The sequence below is a fragment of the Salvelinus sp. IW2-2015 genome, unplaced genomic scaffold, assembly GCF_002910315.2.
Source record: "Salvelinus sp. IW2-2015 unplaced genomic scaffold, ASM291031v2 Un_scaffold1216, whole genome shotgun sequence".
NCBI lineage: Eukaryota > Metazoa > Chordata > Actinopteri > Salmoniformes > Salmonidae > Salvelinus > Salvelinus sp. IW2-2015.
Window position 1 is genome coordinate 243,795 of NW_019942783.1, and position 21,033 is coordinate 264,827.

The window sequence follows — 21,033 nt, forward strand, 5'->3', positions numbered from 1 at the left end:
AGGTGTCACTACAGACCCTGGTTCGATTCCAGGCTGTATCACAACTGGCCGTGATTGGGAGTCCCATAGGGCGGCGCACAATTGGCCCAGCGTCGTCCGGGTTTGGCCGGGGTAGGCCGTAATTGTGAATAAGAATTTGTTCTTAACTGACTTTCCTAGTTGAATAAAGGTAAAATAAAACAATGTGAGGTGTCTGTCGGACTTGTGAGTATAACAATTCCTTTACATGTGTTCTTCTCCTCGTTGGCTTTTCCAGACCTGAAGCGAGCAGCAGACCAGGACGAGTCTCCGCCCCGYACCCCAACAGGGAACGCCCTCTCATCGGAGTCGGACATTGACGTGTCCAGCCCTAACGCCTCTCATGACGAGAGCCTGGCCAAGGAGCTGTCACTCAAAGACTCTGGCAGCGACCTCTCCCACAGGCCCAAGCGCCGCCGCTTCCACGAGAGCTACAACTTCAACATGAAGTGCCCTACACCAGGCTGCAACTCCCTGGGTAAATGATCTCATTCTTAACTGTCAGCTCCACCGTCAATGAGGACAGGACATTTATTTACATAGTTGACTTTTTGTGCAATGTGGACCTCAGAGCGCTACACATGCAAAACACACACTGTTAATTGTTATGTTCTGCATTGGTTTCATTTGACGTTCTCTGTTTTATTCGTTTTTCAGGCCATTTGACAGGGAAACATGAGAGGCACTTCTCAATATCTGGCTGCCCTCTCTTCCACAACCTCTCTGTAGATGAATGCAAGGTAAATCTACCTTAGAAGTTGGCTTTAGTGTTGAGGTGTGGGATTCTTGGACTGTGTCTGAAATCTGTCTGCCTACTACTTAATAAAACAACATACTGTAGGCATATCTTTAGTAGGGATCGCTTACCAAATGGGAATTCTCTTCGCAGACGAGGGCCTCCTCTCGTGACAAACAGGTGGAGGAGCGGACGTTGTCCCACCGGCAGGATGAGAACAGACACGCTACCCGTCACCAGGTACTATGATCCTGGGCCTTTCATTTGGTCAACCATCTCATTTTATCACTACGCTACTGTTTTTGGTTTGGATTTGTCTCTCCTTGCAGTCAATGTTTCAAGAAAGGCAATATCAAATAGGGCGCAAATTAGGATTTGGATTTAAAGGCAGTATCATGGCAATATCATAACATTGCATAATGGATTAGGCCCCAACGGAGAGACAGATGAGGTACAAGGAGAAGGTGACGGAAATGAGGAAGAAGAGGAACTCGGGTCTGCCAAAAGAGCAGAAAGACCAGTACATGGTGAGTGTGATGATCTGACCTCTAATCCAAACTCTAGGAATGAAAAAACTACCCATTTCCATTAGTGCCAGAAGAAAAAGCTTCCTTGTAGCCTACGCGTTGCAATACACTCTTATCCCATACGAAACGTAAACAAATATAATACTTGCAATATTAAAAAGTGTCTCGCAAGCACAGTTTGACAACTGTTCGGACAACAGATATGTTGAAGGTAAATAATGTGTCCGGTTGAAGAGATGTGCTGATTGTTCTGAGGYTAAAGGCTTCTTCTCCCTCTCTGATGTCCCAGGATCACCGGCAGTCCCACGGCAACAACCGAGAGCCCCTCCTGGAGAACATCACAAGTGATTACGACCTGGAGCTCTTTCGAAAAGCCCAGGCACGTGCTTCGGAGGATCTTGTAAGAGAGAGAACTCATCGCCCTTCCTCCCATTTTCCTCTTTCTTTTCCTGAGCCTGTACTAGTGACTGGCTGGACTGGGCCCAGTCGACACCCTGCTCTCACCGTTTATGGTGGGCAGTGCCAGACGGGGAGCATTCTGGGTAATCTGGCTTCTCACACTGTCTGGTGTTGTCAGTTACAAGACCGGGTAGTTTATGGAGAAGTTCTTCTTCGCTCTCTTTGAGCTAGATTTACTCTAGCCAATATCTTTAAGAGCCTCCCCTTTCAGTCTTCCAAATCAGAGCTCTCTCTTATCCTTTCCACACACATTTCTAACCTTTTTTTCCAAATTAAAGCGCATTCTCCGTGGTCGCTTCCACGGAGAGTAATGAGTTCTCCTCCCGTGGCGTTTTGCCTGCMCCTCTCCCTCGCTGCGTTGGTCAAACCTCTCTCTTCCTCCTCTCTTTTCTGTCCCCACTCCCTGTCCTCCGCCTGGTGCAGGAGAAGCTGCAGGGCCAGGTGGCGGAGGGCAGCAACATGATCAAGACCATTGTGTTTGGCCGCTACGAGCTGGACACCTGGTACCACTCGCCCTACCCCGAGGAGTACGCCCGCCTGGGACGCCTCTACATGTGTGAGTTCTGCCTCAAGTACATGAAGAGTCTGACCATCCTGCGCCGGCACATGGTGAGAATGTTGGTGCATGTCAATTAGTTTCTCCGGTGTTTTCTGATTGTTCTTTATGGATGGATTCAGACRTTTCAGAGTGGATCTCAGTTCTSAATARGTTTTTGTATGATGATCGGTGCYGTCCCTCCCCCTGTACAGGCCAAGTGTGTCTGGAAACACCCACCAGGGGATGAGATCTATCGAAAGGGAAACATCTCCGTCTTTGARGTGGACGGTAAAAAGAACAAGGTGAGAGATTGCTGGGGTCCCAGGAATGTTATGTTATCCTGCCTTGTGAATGTTCTGACTACCCTGCTCTGACCATARCCCTGCTAAATGACCCTATCRTCCACAGATCTACTGCCARAACCTGTGCCTTCTGGCTAAGCTCTTCCTGGACCACAAGACCCTATACTACGACGTGGAGCCCTTCCTCTTCTACGTCATGACAGAGGCTGACAACACCGGCTGCCATCTTGTTGGCTACTTCTCAAAGGTAACCAGTCAGTCGTAGTTATAATGCTACGTTTTATTTATAAACTGCTTTTCTCAAACTCAAAAYGTCTATGCCCTCCCATTTTAGGAGAAGAACTCGTTCCTGAACTACAATGTCTCCTGTATCCTCACCATGCCACAGTACATGAGGCAGGGCTACGGAAAGATGCTGATTGACTTCAGTGAGTACAGCCACTACCYTGTGGTCTCTCTGTRACTCTACCTGAYCTCTCTGTAACCCCGTGTCTGGTCCTGGTTTCTCTCTAACCCTGGTCTCTGTGTAACCCTGTGTGTGGTCTGCCCTCTCCCAGGTTACCTACTGTCTAAGGTGGAGGAGAAGGTGGGCTCTCCAGAGCGGCCCCTCTCAGACCTGGGCCTAATCAGCTACAGGTCCTACTGGAAGGAGGTGCTGCTGCGCTACCTCAACCAGTTCCAGGGGAAGGAGATCTCCATCAAGGAGATCAGCCAGGAGACAGCCGTCAACCCAGTGGACATCGTCAGCACCCTGCAGTCCCTCCAGATGCTCAAGTACTGGAAAGGGAAGCACCTGGTCTTGAAGAGACAGGTATGTCACCTACCATTTCTTCATATATTTATTCTTTATATCAGCCGAAGGAACAAGTTCTGATTTAGTATGACGGCAGGACATTTCTCTAACTAATGTGGATTAGTTGGGGTTTGGGTTTATCATTTTAGACGTTCAGTTTCAGTCTCGATGTTTTGTTCTTGGAAATTCCAACTTATTTCATTGAGCCTAGCAGTTGCTAACATCTTACTAACGCTCACGGAGCCATCCTTCCAAATCTCACACCGATGACTTTACTATTGGAAGTCTGGAGAAACTTTGGTATTGGATTTTGAGTAGAAGTGACGTTTTCCCCTCAGGAGAGGGCTTTTTTAATTTATTTTTTATTTGGCTTTGTTTCTCTTTCTTACCGTGTCAGACAGTTTGCCTATGCTTGTGTAGTTTGTGTATGAATAAATAAAATAAGCTGAAACATGCTAAATATTAATGGGTTGAAAAGTGGCAACATTGTCTAGTTTCCATCTATACCACTGTCTGTCCTTTTTTATTGTCTTCCTGAGGGAGAACTTCAACAGGTTTTGGAAGGAGCGTGACAAACCTTGGCTTTCTGGGCTAAACATTGCTACTATCTCCTCCAGGACCTAATCGACGACTGGGAAGCCAAGGAGACCAAGCGTGGCTAGCAGCAAAGGCTATTGAAACCCACCGCCTTAAAGTGGACCCCACCTAAAGGAACATTAGGGACACCCCTCCCCCCTAACACCATACCACGCCAACTCTCAACCCACGGACCTGCCGTTCAAAGCTCACTATTCAGAATAGTTCTTCAAACAACTTTTTTGAATCAGTACACTGTGAGTGCAGAATTATGATTTCATTATTTATTGAGAGTCCTAACCAGAGCTAAGTTAGTAGGATCATAATATTTCAAGAGAATACTGATGGTGGGTTGCTTGGAAGTCCAGACCCTAGCTTCCTCACACAACTTCTCAGTAGAAGCGTATTAAACTAGTGAGCAGTCCAGTTAGTACGTATTGGGAATATAGCTGATCTTCTGGGAGGGGGTTTGAGGTAACACAACAAGTATCCATGTGTCTTGATTGTCTTTAGTGTTTCTGTTTGGTTTGAGCTTTATTTAACCTTTTTATTTAACTTTTTATTTTTTTTGAATTTTTTTAAACTTTCTGTTTGGTTTTACACTGTTTTAAGCTGTTTGGCTAATGTCCTTTTTTTAAGCTATTTTAAATTTGGCTTCCTGAAAAATTGCCAATTCCCTTTCTTCCCCTTCTCTCCACAGTGTGCACTCTTTCAAGTATTTAAAAGCATCGGACTGGTGAAAACGTTGGCTGGAGGAAGTTCCTTACCCCAATCCATTCCTTTTAAATCCACRAGGAAGAGTGCACAAGTAAACACTTTGGGAGAGAAGGAGGAGGAAAATAACTGGAATTCTCAGTCAGGCTCTGTCTGAGGCCGAAGTACGAATTTGATGTCAAGTTCAAGTCATGCTGTCAATATATTTAAATGATAGAGAGAAGATTTTATAGTACAGGTTTGGCAAGACAAAGTATATTTGAAGAAAGTTTTTAAAATGTGCAGGACTGGTTTCCTAGCCGTACTGAGAACTAGATTTGAACGTGTCATTAGAAGAGATTTTCTCTGACATGTTGCAGAGGAACAAGCAAATGCATGTAGTACACAGCAAAAGAGACCATTAGTTTTGCGTTGTGGTCAACCCATTTTATGTCTGTGTATAAGGATAAAATAATGGATGTTTTTCACCAACATTTTGAATTGCTGCAAATGTTACTGACTGCTAGACTGATTGTGCATATACTTTGGATGAAACCAGAAATTACCTCCATCTGCTGTGTGTATATATAAAGATTCCGAGTTCCACAGCAACCTATGGCCCTCATCTCAAGAATTTATAGCCACAATAGGGCAATAAATATATAAAGTGCACATCTTTATAGTTGCAGAAGAAATGGCCTTTACTGACCATATGTCAAAAGTTAACTCTTACTAACATCGTAAAGGATTGACAAACTTCACTGTCATTCTGAAATAGTGTTAATCCTTGTTTAGAATTTTTATTCAGTTGTGTTTCTGGGTTCTTGTGTGTTTAAAAAAAATAAGCTATTTGATCTGTGTATATGTTTGTCATAGGGGAGAAACAAAACAAGCTCAGAATCTGAGAGGAGGTATTTCTTCAAGGCTGCCAAATATACTGTATATTTCACGTCCATATTTCAAAATGTATTTCAATGGATCCAACTAAGAAAGTAATACTCCAATAATATGGTGTTATGATTATTTTCAGAATTGAAGCACTCGTGTTGGATGTCCAATTTAAATTGCATGTTAAAATAGTTTTGGGCCAGTCAGGCTTTATTCATTCCTTCTGCTTTTGAATGTTAAGTAACAGGCCTTGAAATATACCTGCCCATCAGATTGTTTACTTCCTTATTTTGACTCTCTGAAACTAGATTGTACACTGTCCACTATATTTTGGGGTATGATTTTGATTTAGTTGCAAAGTTCATGGTTCTTCAAAGAGTCTGTATAATATCAGCATCTTTGGCATGAATCGATGCTAACTTGGCCTAACATCACACAAAGTAGGTATTATAGCAGGTCAACTTGCAGCTCATTTCACTGTATATTTTATTGGAACCTGAGAAAACACTGCTACAACAGGTCAACTGTTAATTTCCCCAAAACAATTTTCCTTTACCTCTGCCTTTCATATTTTGCCACCCAACATGTTGCTGTGGTCTGTGTTGTCTTGATGCTTCCTCCTGTGCCAGTCATGGCAKCTATAGAAAGCAACTCCAGAACAGCTGGGTTTACCTGAAACCAGTGTGTGTGGTCATAATGTTCACCTTCATTCAAGAATTTGTTCTTCAGTAAGCTATCAAAAGAGCAGTAGACCACTGTAGCTACACAGTAGTACCTCTGTACAGCATTAATATGTAGATAAGTTGTGYGCACCTGCTTTTGTACTTGCTTCCTCTCCAATAAATCTAAACTCAAATGTCTTGATCCTGTGTGCAAGGTGTTCTTTCTGAACTTTCTTGGGCAGCATCCTCTGTTTCCCCAACCAATTGCCACTACACACTGCAATGTGTTGCTGTCTCGGGTGCATGGATCAGTCTAGTGGTTTCATCTCCGCTCCATGACCTGCACCAATCTGGTAAATCTAGACAGTTGAAAGCAAATGAACACTACAAAAAGTGGACTTGATTGAACAAATTGTTTTTATTAAGGAAATGTGAACAGCATTGAGCCTTTGCCACATAGATGTGTAGAGGTTCACTGACAAATTATCAGCATTTGATATGAAGCACAGAAAAGCAAACAATTTTTCAATATTAATTAATCTTGAAGTTCAGTAATGYTCTCAGTGATGGGACATGTGTGAATTATCTTAAATTAGACAAATATACCTGTTTGTATGCACAACAATCCATCTAATATTATGCCCCCCCCAAAAATACTGCGGCTTGTATTGCAAAGAGTACAGAATGATACAGTTAAGGAAGGCATAAAATGTAAATTAGTTGCAGCAAATCCCTGACGCCGYTTAAACACATGGGTCAAATAATTATTGACCCTTATTACACATTCCTTACTTATGTTACATCAATTAAGCTTTGTTGCACGTATTGGATTGCTTTGACCTAGATTAATAATTTGAGCAACATTGATTATTACAGTAACTTTGAACAATCAAGTTATATCTTCATCTCTAGTAATACTGGGGCTTGTTCCATTCTTCTTGTGACTCTGGAAAAAACAAATATGGAATAAATATATTAGATTGAAATTGTTCTGAAGAATGATAGCTAACATATTTATCATCTGGTAAGGTGCTTGACTCTACCTCCACTTGAGGACCTTCGACCCATGAGTCCAATATACATGTCTCCTTTATTTCCTGATGAAACACACACACAATATTTATTTTATTTGAGAAGTACATAATATAGGCTATAGCCCAAAGCARGCCAATTAATAATGCTTTCAAATTTGAAAAACCTACTTTTCTGCCCCAGTTTAATCGGTTGAGGGACTCCTAAATTGGGAAATGAAATGTGTTTAATTCATTCAAATTTCTATAATTTCTATAAATTATAGCCTACAGGCTCATTTTACTATGACCCCCCCCCCCAAAAAAAAACTGACCAAATCAAAAGATATGAAAGTTGAATTGACCTGAGGTTCGCCCAACGAGTCCGTGAAACTGCTGCGAGTTGGACCTCTTGATAAGGTCAGCCACGCGGAAGGCCAAGCCACTCTCCAACGGATCCCTCTGTAACAATATTGTAACAGTCAATAAAGAAGCCTTCTATCAACCATTGCCATATAAGATGTCCTAAACGTGAAACCTAAAAATAATAGCTTGAACGCAGCAGGACGCTACAACATTCGCTGCTAACCAACTAKATATGCACTTCAGAAGAGGGATGTGCGTTTTACCTGCCAGTTTTCAATCGACCAAATATCTCCATCGTCGCTGGTTGGGGTTCCCAGGGCACCGTATACCTGCGCAAACACGGCAACAATCAAAACCACAAACTTTAAAACGTCCATGTCGGTAAATTTGAGGAAATAGATGATAGGCAGCAGGTGTTTCTTCTGTATGAAACAAACAGATATCTATTAAGCAAAGCCAAAGTTGTAACGGTCTTTATAGTGTGGTCTCTCTCGTGTGCCTGTCAATCCGTAGCGCTGCGGTCAATTTATATTCCAATGTTTTGCTCCGCCCCTCTCTCCATAAGCATCATATGTGCATTTTTATGAGAATAAATATTGGTTTTGACATAGCTTTGTGCGCAACTGGTGAGCAAACTCACGATTGTCTAAAGCTATCTGACCTTTTTCTCATGATGCATGTGTTGTTTTTCTCAACCCATCAACCCATGTTTACCTCTGGATAAATTATCATCCAATAAGGGMAGAACACTCAGAGGTGAGTACTATTGAGTTAGCACAATAAGCAATGATTTATTGAAGAAATATATATTGCAGTTGCAGTTGACTTGGTGAAAAAATGCTAATGGCATCAATGTTGGACAAATCAAACCCTCTCTAATGAATATATTTATTGAAAAAAGTTTCTTATATCTTAACAGTTCTTATTCGGTAATTTCACTCTTTATATCTCTGTGTCAGACTGGGGTGTCGTGCAACCTAAAAACCTGAGGGGGCACAAAGTATGTGAGGATGGCTGGTGGGTGGGCCAGAGAAGGGCTATAAATATAAAATCATAAAAGCTCATTTACAAAATAAACCCAGAATGCAATTATGTCATTAATTAGGAATGTATAACATTGCTTTGYTCATTATCACCAATAATTCAGCTATTTGCCAATTTGGAGAATTTAGCATTTTTCAAACAYCTGAAACAGCTTTTCTTCTGCAATCTAGAGCCATAAGCATKATGCTTAGTTCTATGTAAAAACAACATGGTTATTTTTCTGCATATCTAATCATACCTCTTGAGCTGTCTGTATCCTACTGACTGGTGTTTTTTCTMATTTAAGAAACTAAATATGCTACTTTGCATTTCTACTAAAATCTGAGTAAAATATTGAAATGAATGAGTCTTATTCAGTACACTTAGTAATTGCTTACTTTTCTAGTCTACCAACCTTGCCAGCAGGCATGCCAGCTGAGATAGTTAGACAAGCTACTCTAACTTGATAGCCTGAAATTTCTTCTTGGTAGCTAGTTATGAGGTTGGGAGATTGTGTATCTGGGCTAGCTAAAGCCAACTTCATAAAATTGCTACAGATGTAGGATCTTAATTTGATCACTTGAAAAATTAAAGGACAGGCGCACATTCTGGGAGCTCAGATGCAATAATTTAATAACCAAAGTTTTGACAGACAAGCTGTCTTTACATAGTGTCAAAGGACACACACAGGTGTGGCCTGATATCATTGGTTAATTCTCAGATATATAAAAAAAACATACCAAAAACATGAATGGATAGCATACGATCATAGATACAATTTGGCTACATAGGCCTACAAAACTTTTACAATAGCAAAATCACAATAATCACAAGAATGGCTTCAGATAAAAGTCTACGTTAAGACCGAAGGGAACAAGGGTCTTTAAATTAAAGATCCAGGCAGCCTCTCGTTTTAACAATAAATTGTCGAGGTCACCCCCTCTTCTAGGGAGGGTGACATGTTCGATGCCGATATAAAGTAGGGATGAAATCGAGGGGTTTGCTTCCAAAAACTGTTGCAGCATAACTTTCCTGCAATGCAAAATGTAAAACTTGGAAATGTAAAACTTGTAGTGTATTTCAGGTTTAAAAAAGTTTCTGAAGTCTGTCATTTCCACTTTGAAATAACAGACTTGATTGTCCATTACAAAAAATGTCTCATCCCTTACAAAAATTGCATTAATTATAATCCACATAATATTTCCTATTGCTGCAGGATTATTTTCCTGCTGTAGTAAACTCCCTCAAATTAACATCATACATATGTAGGTGTCTAGTAGTATTACAGAGAAACAATAACAACAAATTAAACAAAAACATGTMATGTTATTTTTTTCCCAGGACACATCTGAGGGGGCACGTGCCCCTGTGCCCCTTATGGGAATGACGCCTCTGTTGGCAGATCTGCATGTAGCATSTAGGCCTACATCTTCCATGTGTTTTATGGCATGCGTCACATAGCAGRCATAGGCTAAGGTCTATGTTAATACACACATACAATACATACATTAAAATACAGGCTGGATATACACCACAAGAAAGAACAAAATAACATGCTACACACATGTTGGTTATATCATCCCTCTAATGATAGATGGACCAATTCCAGGCTGAAGTACAGGTGCTATTGGATGTGCGTGACAAGAGYRGTTCAATCAGCACATAGMCACGTGTTTTGCATTCAATATCCCAGCCAGTCACAAAGGTTCCTAATATCCTCATTGTCTTTTTGGACATTGGGGTCAACTCTAGGGATGAATCTGTAAAATGAGATTGCTGCTCTATCCAGCTCAATCCTACCCAGGCCACAGAGGTAGTTTCAGTGAAATGGCAGGTCTCACTGAGTMGGCAGTCAATCTCAGGCATGTTGCTAGAGGTGTGAATATGTGCCAGGAAGATGAGGCTGGCTGGGAAGTTAAGTTAACTTAGCGTCTTTGACAGGATTAACTTTTTTAATATGATTGATAAAAAACAAAAAAGGTGTATGTAATAAAATGAATGTATCATTGAAGTAGAACGATTGATACAGGTGAGAGGTTATATAGAACCTGCCAGAATGACATGATAGAAATGTCTGTAATCAAGCTGCATTGAAAATCAGACCCATTTGAAAATCATTCTCCATTGAAGTCATAAGGGTCGGTATCAATGGACATTGTGGACGTCATCAGGAGATAATAACATATTTCTGGAAGATAAAAAACTGAAATAAATGTTTAGTCTAGTCATCTTTATTTTTTGTTTTACAGTCTTGTTTCAGCCGTATAACTGAAACAACATTTTGGTAACATAGCTGTGTTGTGTTTATCATATCTAGCACAGCTCAATAGATCAGGCAAATTAGATGGAGACATAGCAGCCATCTTGTTTAGCAGTTTTATCCCAGCTATCTGACCTTTCAGAATCATAAAACACACAGCATTCTGCCCATCGATGCGCGCACATCATTTTTGTGACGTTGTCAGGCAACCCATCTACAAAGAGCAATAGATAGCAATAAAGAATGTTAGTCTTCAAGTTTTCAACATCTGTCGTCAACTTGAAAGCTTCTTTATTAGTTATTGTAATTCATTCGGAAATTAGCCTGCTAATTTGGATTGTTACACAACCCTACCCACACATGCGACATCTTATAACTGRGGGTATTCATGGGTAAAAAAGTGTTCCTAGAATTGGACCTAATGGAAAAGTCATCCCACCTGGGCGATACATGTCAGTCATTTCTATTACAGTTACCGAGGAATGCATAGGTTAGATTGACTTAAAGGAAATTAGGATGAGAATTTATGTCAGTTCCTTCTCAACACTTCAGCCTTCGGTCTGGAATGTCACACTGCCAACTAAAACGCTCCTGAGGGAGAGCATGATTAGTCCCTAGTGTTATCTCTCCTGTTCCACCGATCAAATCAAATGAAATCAAGCATTTCAGACATGGAATGCAACGCAATGTGCTTTACAGGAAAAAATWATGAATAACCTACGAAAATAAAAGCTGAAATATTTACTACACAACAAACGTCAGATAAACAAACTAAAGAATGACACAAACTGAACAACTAAAAAGCACCCTAAGGAAAAGCAAAGCTAAAAAGATGTTCTAACCATCGCTTTTAATATGTGTTCTTACGTTTCGGCCCCCCTCATGTTCTATGGGAGGCCTATTCCCAGAGGCTGGGACATCAGTAACAAGGCTTGCCTCCATGCCCTCTTGGTCTACGGCTTTGGGACTAGTATAAAGGCCAGTGCCAGAGGACCTGAGGGACCCTTTCTTACCCCTTGGGGGTTGTTTAAAACAAAAAAATAACTTTAAAATGCATTCTGACATGTATTGGGGTGCACAATTGTGGATTGATTTAAAAACCAAGAGAAAGAATCTTAAAATGAATTCTTAAAACTCACAGGCAGCCAGTGCAGAACCTTTAAAACCGCTGTAATGTTGCTCTCTGACTGGTCTTGGTCAGTACCCGTGCTGCAGCATTCTGTATGTTTTGCAGTTGAAAATGGCTTTCTTGGTAGACCAGACAGGAGAGCATTACAGTAGTCAACGCTACTTTTGTAATAAAAGCATGGATGATCTCTCTGTATCAGCCTGAGAGAGAAACGGCCGCACCTTGGCAATGTTCCTCAGGTGGTAAAAGCTATTTTGGTCACATTCCTAATGTGTGATTTGATATTTTGTTCAGAATTAAAATAAAACCTAGGTTTTTTACCTTTTGTTTTATCTTTATTGCCTGTGAATGTGAAAAATGTGCAACTATATCTCTCTCTATGCTTTGGCTCCAACAATAAGTACCACAGCTGGGGGAAGTTGTGAGCCATCAGAGTATTTAAATCACTAATACAGTCTAATAATGTATCTGTGGAGCTATAATAACATGCTCAAAAAAACTAAAGGCGAACACTTCAAACAACACAATGTAACTCACAAGTCAATCAACAACTGTAAATGAAACTGTCCACTTAGGAAGCAACACTGATTGACAATAAATTTCACATGCTGTTGTGCCAAATGGAATAGACAACAGTGAATTATAGGCAATTAGCAAGACACCCCCATAAAGGAGTGGTTCTGCAGGGTGGTGACCACAGACCACTTCTCAGTTCCTATGCTTCCTGGCTGATGTTTTGGTCAACTTGAATGCTGGCGGTGCTTTCACTCTAGTGGTAGCATGAGACGGAGGTCTACAACCCACACAAGTGGCTCAGGTAGTGCAGCTCATGATGGCACATCAATGTGAGCTGTGCAAGAATGTTTGCTGTGTGTCGCGCATAGTGTCCAGAGCATGGAGGCGCTTCCAGGAGACAGGCCAGTACATAGGAGAACGTGGAGGAGGGCGCGTAGGAGGGCAAACAACCCAGCAGCAGGACCGCTACCTCCGCCTTTGTGCAAGGAGGAGCAGGAAGGAGGCACTAGCCAGACGCCCTGCAAAAATGACCTCCAGCAGGCCACAAATGTGCATGTGTCTGCTCCAAAACGGTAGAAACACAGACTCCATGAGGGTGGTACACTGAGGGCGACGTCCGACAGGTGGGGGTTGTGCTTACAGTCCCAGCACCGGTGCAGGACGTTTGGCATTTGCCAGAGAACACACAAGATTGGCAAATTCGCCACTGGCGCCCTGTGCTCTTCACAGATGAAAGCAGGTTCACACTGAGCACATGTGACAGAACGTGACAGAGTCATGGAGACAACCCGTGAGAACGTTCTGCTGCCTGCAACCATCCTCCAGCATGACCGGTTTGGCGGTGGGTCAGTCATGGTGTGGGGTGGTATTTCTTTGGGGGGCCCTCTATGTGCTCGCCAGAGGTAGCCTGACTGCCATTAGGTACCGAGATGAGATCCTCAGACCCCTTGTGAGACCATATGCTGGTGCGGTTGGCCCCTGGTTCCTCCTAATGCACAGACAATGCTGACCTCATGTGGCTGAGTGTGTCAGCAGTTCCTGCAAGAGGAAGGCATTGATGCTATGGACTGGGCCCCCCGTTCCCAGACCTGAATCCAATTGAGCCACACTCTGCGGCATCATGTCTCTGCTCCATCCACCAACGCCACGTTGCACCAAGACTGCCAGGAGTTGGCGGATGCTTTAGTCCAGGTCTGGGAGGAGATCCCTCAGGAGACCATTCCCACCTCATAGGAGCAAGCCCAGCGCGGTATGTAGGGAGGCATACAGGCACGTGGAGCGCCACCACACTACTGCAGCCTCGTTTTGACTTGTTTTAAGGACATTACATCAAAGTTGGGATCAACTGTATAGTGTGGGTTCTTCCACTTTAATTTTGAGTGTGACTCCAAATCCAGACCTCCATGGGTTTGATAATTTGATTTCCATTGATCATTTTTGTGTGAGTTTTGTTGTCAGCACATTCAACTATGTAAAGAAAAAGTATTTAATAAGAATATTTCATTCATTCAGAGTCTAGGATGTGTTTTATTAGTGTTCCTTAATTTTTTTGAGCCAGTGTGATTAAATGAACAAGTAAAGGACCCAAAATCGAACTTTGTGGAACGCACATGTGATTGTATTTGACTGTTTTATGAGTTATGTTCACCAAGGGTTGACAAAAAAGTCTCGACCGGGTTCTAAACATCAGTCCGAAACCAATTTATAACTGCGAACCATGGCTTTCACATAACTCCCTGGACAATGTCAATAATACAGTTTAACCAGTCCACCATCAACTATCAAGGTATTATTTCATGTTTAACAAAACATTCATTGCTTGTAACCATTGTTGCTTTCCTAGCATATCCAATGCAATTCATCAAGGCAACATCTACAGAAGACATTTAGTGAGCGTAACAACAATTTCTCTTGACACTCTTGTGCGTGATTGAGTAGTCAGACATCCTCTGGCCGCTGTTTAGGCGTGCGAAGTGATGACGGCGAAGGTCTCCGAGGCATGAGAGACGATCGAGATGAGCTTGACCAGACTAGACAAGGCTGGATTGAAGGAATGTTGATCTAAGGAGGTCCTCAGATGATTCTGAGTGTCCCCTGATGAGAGGAACCACGTCACACTCTCCAAGACGGACAGGTAATAATAGACTGCTTCTGTTCCATAATGAATTCTAGACAAAGGAACGCACAACACCACCATCTTCATCGCGGCTCATAAGTCTCTACAGTAATGTGGGCTACAACTATCCTGTAATTCCGTTGTCGTAGCAAGGGAATCCTGGTTGCTATCTGAGACGCGAACAGAAACGGCACACGTGTTTAGGTGCTGGCTGCCCGAGATAAACACTTGAAAAACGAAAAAGGAGCAGACAACTCTAGGAGCAGACGCACTCATTTCCAGGAACCTAATCACCAACGTTTCGACAGACAAGCTGTCTTCATCAGTTGCTATATCATTTTTGCACTACAGTACCAGTCAAAAAAGTTTGGACACCTACTATTCAAGGGTTAGCTTATTTTAAGTCAAAATATATTACTTCAAACACTAATTGCACACTAACACATCTGGTCATATGATAAGCAGAGCTCTCCAATGCAATACGTTCTTACTGGCACATTAGAAGGCTACTGAACGGCATATTACTGGCAGTTAAAGTGCTACGCAATGAAGCATGCTTCATCTGTCATCGTAGTACAGAGCACACTTACTCCAACTCGAACCGCATTCCACCATGACTTGCCGGCTATCATGCTAGCTAGAGGCACCTACCGCCAATGATAACGCCATTCATATGACTGGGTATAGTAGTAAGAGGCAGCTTACCCAATGAATACGGCACATTCATATGACTGGGAATCATGTAGTAAGGAGAGCTTAACTCCAATGAATAAAAACGGCATTTCATAGTGATGGGATCATGTAGTAAGAGAGCTATACTCCAATGATACGGTCATTTCAATTGTACTGGTATCCTGGTAGTAAAGAGAGACTTTACTCAATTGATACGGCATTCATGATGACTGGGATCATGTGTAGAGAGCTTACTCCAATGGAATACCGGCATTCATATGACTGGGCCTATCCTGTAGTAAGAGAGCTTTACTCCCCATGAATACGGCATTCACTATGACTGGTATATGTAGTAAGACGAGCTTACGCCAATGATCCGGATTCATATGACTGGAGGCATCATGTAGTAAGAGAGCTTACGCCAATGAATACGCATTCTAATGACTGGGATCAGTGTAGTAAGAGAGCTTACTCCAATGAATACGGCATTCATATGACTGGGTATCATGTAGTAAAGGAATGCTTACTCCAATGAATACGGGCATTCCATATGACTGGTATCATTGTAAGTAAGAGGCTTCCCAATGAATAGCGGCATCTCATATGACTGGGCTTTTCCCTCAATGAATGGATTGACTCAATCAATTTGGCCTGAGAGACCAGCATGTGTCTTTTGAGGCATGTTTCTCTAAAGTCTCGACTGATGGAAAAGCAGTTAAACTCGAATCAGCATCACGTCAGTTAATTGGGTCGGGGTTGCCTGTATCGGACACGACACCTGCCACTCTCAGAACGTGTGTTGTGTGTCACAGATGGGTAGAGATCTCACTACCTGCCAGACTGAGCTGTGAGGTACACCCACACCCTGTTAGGAAATTGTCTTTTAAAGAGCGAGTCACTGAGAGGTATCTGCCTTCATCTCCTCTCCACACCACTAGCTACTGTGTGGTGAACTACTGACGCACTGTGGGCTTTATAATCAAGTCAACCCCTTTTCACTAAACTATAACTGTCACATCGGAAGATAAGRAGTGTTAAATCACACATGGGATGGCAAGCYACTGTATTCAGTCAATGAATGAGTTGTGTATTCAATAYTCAGCAGGATCTTGCTATTTAGTCCGACCTTCTGTTTATTATATSAAGATAGCAGGGTAACACATACTGTGATGCCATTTCAATTAAAGTAATAACGATATAASTAMGTTATTTTATAGATCATTTATAAATCAGCAATAAACTTTTACTCCTTCTTCGGGGAAAAGATAACCKTGTAAATAGATTCATCCCTGAGGCATTTCYAAGCTCCTAACTGCTTTCCATATGCTTCAATTTGGCAAACTAAAATTATTTCACAGGGGCAAAAGAGTGTGTACAGCGGGTCTGAAATTATTGACACCCTTGATAAAGTTGAGAAATAATGACTGTATAAAATACATTATTCAAATACTGAGCTATATTGTATGCTCAAAAAAAAGTGGGAAATTATATAATTGTATAGTAATACAATTGCAAAAGAAATATTGATTTTGCTTAACAAGTAATACCTTTTTTCTCGAAAAGGTAGGGGTCCAAATTATTGACACCCCCAAAGAATTGTAAAAATAAAGTMGTCAAAAGTTTAGTATTTGGTCCCATATTCCTAGCAAACAATGAATACATCAAGCTTGTGACTCTACAAACTTGTTGGATGCATTTGCAGTTTGTTTAGGTTGTGTTTCAGATTATTTTGTGCCCAATASAAATRAATGGTAATTAATGTATTGTGTCAGAAAATCCTGAATGACTGCTGGTTTTATTGGTTTATTAGGATCCCCATGATGTTTTCCTGAAGCAGCAGCTACTCTTCCTGGGGTCCACACAAAAACATAGAACACGACAAGTAACACAACACTGATACACTGCTAGACAAGAACCATCACACAAATGTAAAATACAACAATATTTAAACAANAATCCTGAATGACTGCTGGTTTTATTGGTTTATTAGGATCCCCATGATGTTTTCCTGAAGCAGCAGCTACTCTTCCTGGGGTCCACACAAAAACATAGAACACGACAAGTAACACAACACTGATACACTGCTAGACAAGAACCATCACACAAATGTAAAATACAACAATATWYAAACAATACAACTAAAGAATGTGTGTATATWTWTWTWTTTTTAACTTTGTTTAACTAGGCAAGTCAGTAATTCTTATTTACAATGACGGCCTACACCGGCCTAACCCGGACAACACTGTGCCAATTGTGCGCCTCCAAATGGGACTCCCAATCACGGCCGGTTGTGATACAGCATGGAATCTAACCAGGGTGCCTGTAGTGACGSCTCTAGCACTGAGATGCAGTGCCTTAGACTGCGTTAGAGTGTGTCAGTGTGTGTCATTTCACAGTCCCTATTGTGCCATGAGATGTTGTTTTATCAAAATGACCTAAAAATGTTTTATGTTTGCTTGAGTAATTGGAGATRGAAGGGAGTTCCATGCGATCATGGCTCTGTATAATACTGTGGCGAGTCCCCTGTCTTGTGGGGTACATTTGGGTGTCTGAGATGTATGTTATTTGATTATGCAGACAATCTGGAATTTTCATCAAAGTAATATTTCTCATAAAGACTACAAGAGAATACTTTAATCTCTCTTTAACCCTCAACAAGGAAAGATTGGCATGCATGTTGTTGATGTTATGCAGTTACAGTGCATTCGGAAAGTATTCAGACCCCTTCCCCTTTTCCACATTTTGTTAAGTTATAGCCTCATTCTAAAATTGATTTAACAAAAAAAAAAATCCTTATCAATCTGTACACAATACCCCATAATGACAAAGCGAAAACAGGTTTTTAGAAATTGTTGCAGGTTAGTTATTAAAAATTAAAAACAGAAATGCTGGCCGCCCGGCAAACAGAGCAATCGGGGGAAAAGGGCCTTGATCAGGGAGGTGACCAAGAACCCGATCCCCGAGCTCCAGAGTTCCTCTGTGGAGATCGGGGAAGCTTCCAGAAGGTCAACCATCTCTGCAGCACTTCACCAATCAGGCTTTTATGGTAGAGTGGCCGGGCGGAAGCCACTCCRCAGTAAAAGACTCGACAGCCCGCTTGGAGTTWTCCAAAAAGCACCTAAAGGATTCTCAGACCATGAGAAACAAGATTCTCTGGTCTGATGAAACCAAGATTGAACTTTTTGGCCTGAATGCCAAGCGTCACGTCTGGAGGAAACCTAGCACCATCTCTACGGTAAAGCAGGGTGGTGGCAGCATCATGCTGTGGGATGTTTTTCAGCAGCAGGGACTGAGAGACTAGTCAGGATTGAGGGATCGGCGGGTTTTAATTCTTAAACAAACAGAATACACTGTGCTTTATTGGTTGTACAGGTCTCTTCTAAATTATTTACAGTGATATATTAAAATCCACGGGCATTGTCTGTGATTTTCTCCTCGCCTAAATCTAGATTAACAATGCCAAGTTTTTTCTAGCTTAAAGCCCTGAACAGTATTCAAACGCTATTTGCATTGACCCCCTTTTTACCCTGCTTCTACTTGCTGTTTATTATCTATGCATAGTCACTTTACCCCTATCTACATGTACATATTACCTCAATTAACCTGTACCCGCACATTGACTCGGTACCGGGAACCCCTATATATATAGCCTCGTTATTGTTCTTTTATTGTGTTACTGTCACCACCCTGACCGTAGATTGCTTTGTATGTTTCTATTTTTGTTGGTCAGGTGTGATGGGTGGGCATTCTATGTTTGTATGTCTAGGTTTGTATTTCTATGTTTTGGCCTGGTATGGTTCCCATCAGAGGCAGCTGTCTATCGTTGTCTCTGATTGAGAACCATACTTAGGTACCTGTTTTCCCACTGGTAGTGGTGGGTGGTTATTTCTGTTTAGTGTTGTATCACCTGTCAGAACTGTTTCGGTTATTCCTTTTTGTATTTTGTATTTAGTGTTCCGTTTTCGAATAAATAAATGATGAACACGTATCAAGCTGCACCCTTGGTCCTCACCTTCTTCTTCCGACAAGCCGTTAACAGTTACGTTTTTGAATATTTTGAATATTTTTTTTTAAAACTCTGCATTGCTGGTTAAGGGCTTGTAAGTAAGCGTTTTCACCTGTTGTATTCGGTGCAATGTGGCAAAATACAATTTGATTTGAACCCGAGTCGTCATTGAAAATTAATAATAGTGAAATTTCATAATGCATTATTTGTGTTTTGTGGGGGAAACCAAAAATGCATTATTTGTGTTTTATAATATGATTGTTGGTTCAAGTTGATACTGACAAATCTATTTGAACACACACATCACTAGAAAACTAACTCCTGAATAGGTGAACCAAAAGTAAACCAGAATTTCGGCATAGCCAGAGCTGTCCAATCTCCCGTTGTCATTTCAGACATTAACAAAGCGCAGCAAACACGTGGCAACACTTATAAGCTATAAACAAGCCAAAAGCAAAACGTGAACACTAGTTATATCATTCACTTATATCATCTGACTGTTGGAAAATTGAACAGTATTTCATGGTTTTAAATGAAAGGAAGTAGACCAATACTATGTGGTAGGCCTATTATGAGTGACTTGCCACACCTGAATGTGAACCTAAGGTAAGCCATCATATCCTGATCGTTGAAGCACATTGGGAAGCATGGAAGCTGCTCACGACTGTTGGTCACTGGTAACATCAGTGCCTGCTCTAGCTGCTGCTGCCTACCACTACTGTGTTGTCCTCTTCACTCTCCCTCTCTTGATGTCATCCATGATGAGTCGTAAGGTTCTCCAGGCTTCCTTGGCTCAGGCAGGTGTTGACGGTGGAGCCGGAGCTGATGTTGGATGGAGCTGGGATTGACCACGCGAGGCTTCCTGTTCCTCTGGCGACTGCGCGGGGGTGGACACACTTGTCCCAGGGAACATGGGGCTCTGGCATGGAAGACAAGGCCAGTTAGTTGGCTGGAGCCAGCAGCCAGACAGACATGGAAAAGGACGCCATCTGGTCGGTACTTGTTTGTAGTAACACACTCTACAAACCACAGTGCATTGCACTGTACAGGAATCCTGTGTGTGTGGGTTGTGTGTGTGTGTGTGTGTGTGTGTGTGTGTGTGTGTGTGTGTGTGTGTGTGTGTGTGTGTGTGTGTGGTGTGTGTGTGTGTGTGTGTGTGTGTGTGTGTTGTGTGGTGTGTGTGTGTGTGTGTGGTTTTAACCTTGTCTGTTGTAACAGTCCTCAGCGAGGCAGCTGTGTGGGGGGAGGTTTTTCTGTGGTCCTACTTACTCCTTACCCCTCCTTGCGTGGAGAAGAATCTCTGTTGGGATCACCAGAGTTCGACAGGAGTAGCAGGGGGAGCCCAAATCCATCCTCCCAAAGCCTCTGATGGACAAATCAAACCAAGTGCATAGAGATTAAATCACATGTATAATTTTCTTAATCAACATGATACAGACAGCTCCAGCTTTAACCTGAAGAGCGTGTGCATTTGGTGCAGCAGAACTCTTCCAATACCCCACATTTTGTCATAAAGGGACAGGGGTCATATTCTTCTTTGCACAGGTGACAGCGAGATTACCTAGGGAGAGATGACAGTCAGTGGAGGGCCCCGGTTAGTAGATGAACTGGCCATGTGAAATACACATTCTAAGGACAAAGTAAACAAGGTAACAGAAAACACAGTTACAGACACAGGCATGGGGGAAATACTTTTGAACTATTGTTGCATTTGGGTTTGGCATGCATAATCAACAGTGTTAC

General features: G+C 41.9%; 3 protein-coding genes across 3 annotated transcripts in view; 1 reads left to right on the plus strand and 2 right to left on the minus strand.

Annotated features, from left to right (window-relative positions):
* The window catches only part of LOC112070088 (histone acetyltransferase KAT7), an 11,968-nt gene extending 7,933 nt beyond the window's left edge, over window positions 1-4,035 (plus strand). Inside the window, exons 4-14 of the mRNA XM_024137497.2 lie at window positions 257-496; window positions 676-758; window positions 908-994; window positions 1,183-1,281; window positions 1,571-1,681; window positions 2,164-2,349; window positions 2,491-2,580; window positions 2,687-2,827; window positions 2,915-3,008; window positions 3,138-3,391; window positions 3,991-4,035. Of these exons, the coding sequence (XP_023993265.1) occupies window positions 257-496; window positions 676-758; window positions 908-994; window positions 1,183-1,281; window positions 1,571-1,681; window positions 2,164-2,349; window positions 2,491-2,580; window positions 2,687-2,827; window positions 2,915-3,008; window positions 3,138-3,391; window positions 3,991-4,035 (1,430 nt within the window). The remainder of the gene's footprint in view (window positions 1-256; window positions 497-675; window positions 759-907; window positions 995-1,182; window positions 1,282-1,570; window positions 1,682-2,163; window positions 2,350-2,490; window positions 2,581-2,686; window positions 2,828-2,914; window positions 3,009-3,137; window positions 3,392-3,990) is intronic.
* Window positions 4,036-6,591: 2,556 nt separating this feature from the next.
* Window positions 6,592-8,075, minus strand: LOC139024231 (protachykinin-like). Its single transcript, XM_070438831.1, has 5 exons — window positions 7,832-8,075; window positions 7,568-7,664; window positions 7,395-7,427; window positions 7,236-7,289; window positions 6,592-7,138 (listed from the first exon to the last, which is right to left on the minus strand). Exons 1-5 carry the CDS (start codon window positions 7,943-7,945, stop codon window positions 7,101-7,103), a joined length of 336 nt encoding a protein of 111 aa, XP_070294932.1. The 5' UTR covers window positions 7,946-8,075; the 3' UTR covers window positions 6,592-7,100.
* A 12,416-nt stretch (window positions 8,076-20,491) lies between these two features.
* LOC112070093 (shiftless antiviral inhibitor of ribosomal frameshifting protein homolog) overlaps window positions 20,492-21,033 on the minus strand; it is a 6,494-nt gene continuing 5,952 nt past the window's right edge. The window contains exons 6-7 of the mRNA XM_070438833.1: window positions 20,745-20,847; window positions 20,492-20,655 (exon numbers count right to left, since the gene is read on the minus strand). Coding sequence (XP_070294934.1) covers window positions 20,600-20,655; window positions 20,745-20,847 — 159 coding nt within the window. The 3' untranslated portion in view covers window positions 20,492-20,599. The remainder of the gene's footprint in view (window positions 20,656-20,744; window positions 20,848-21,033) is intronic.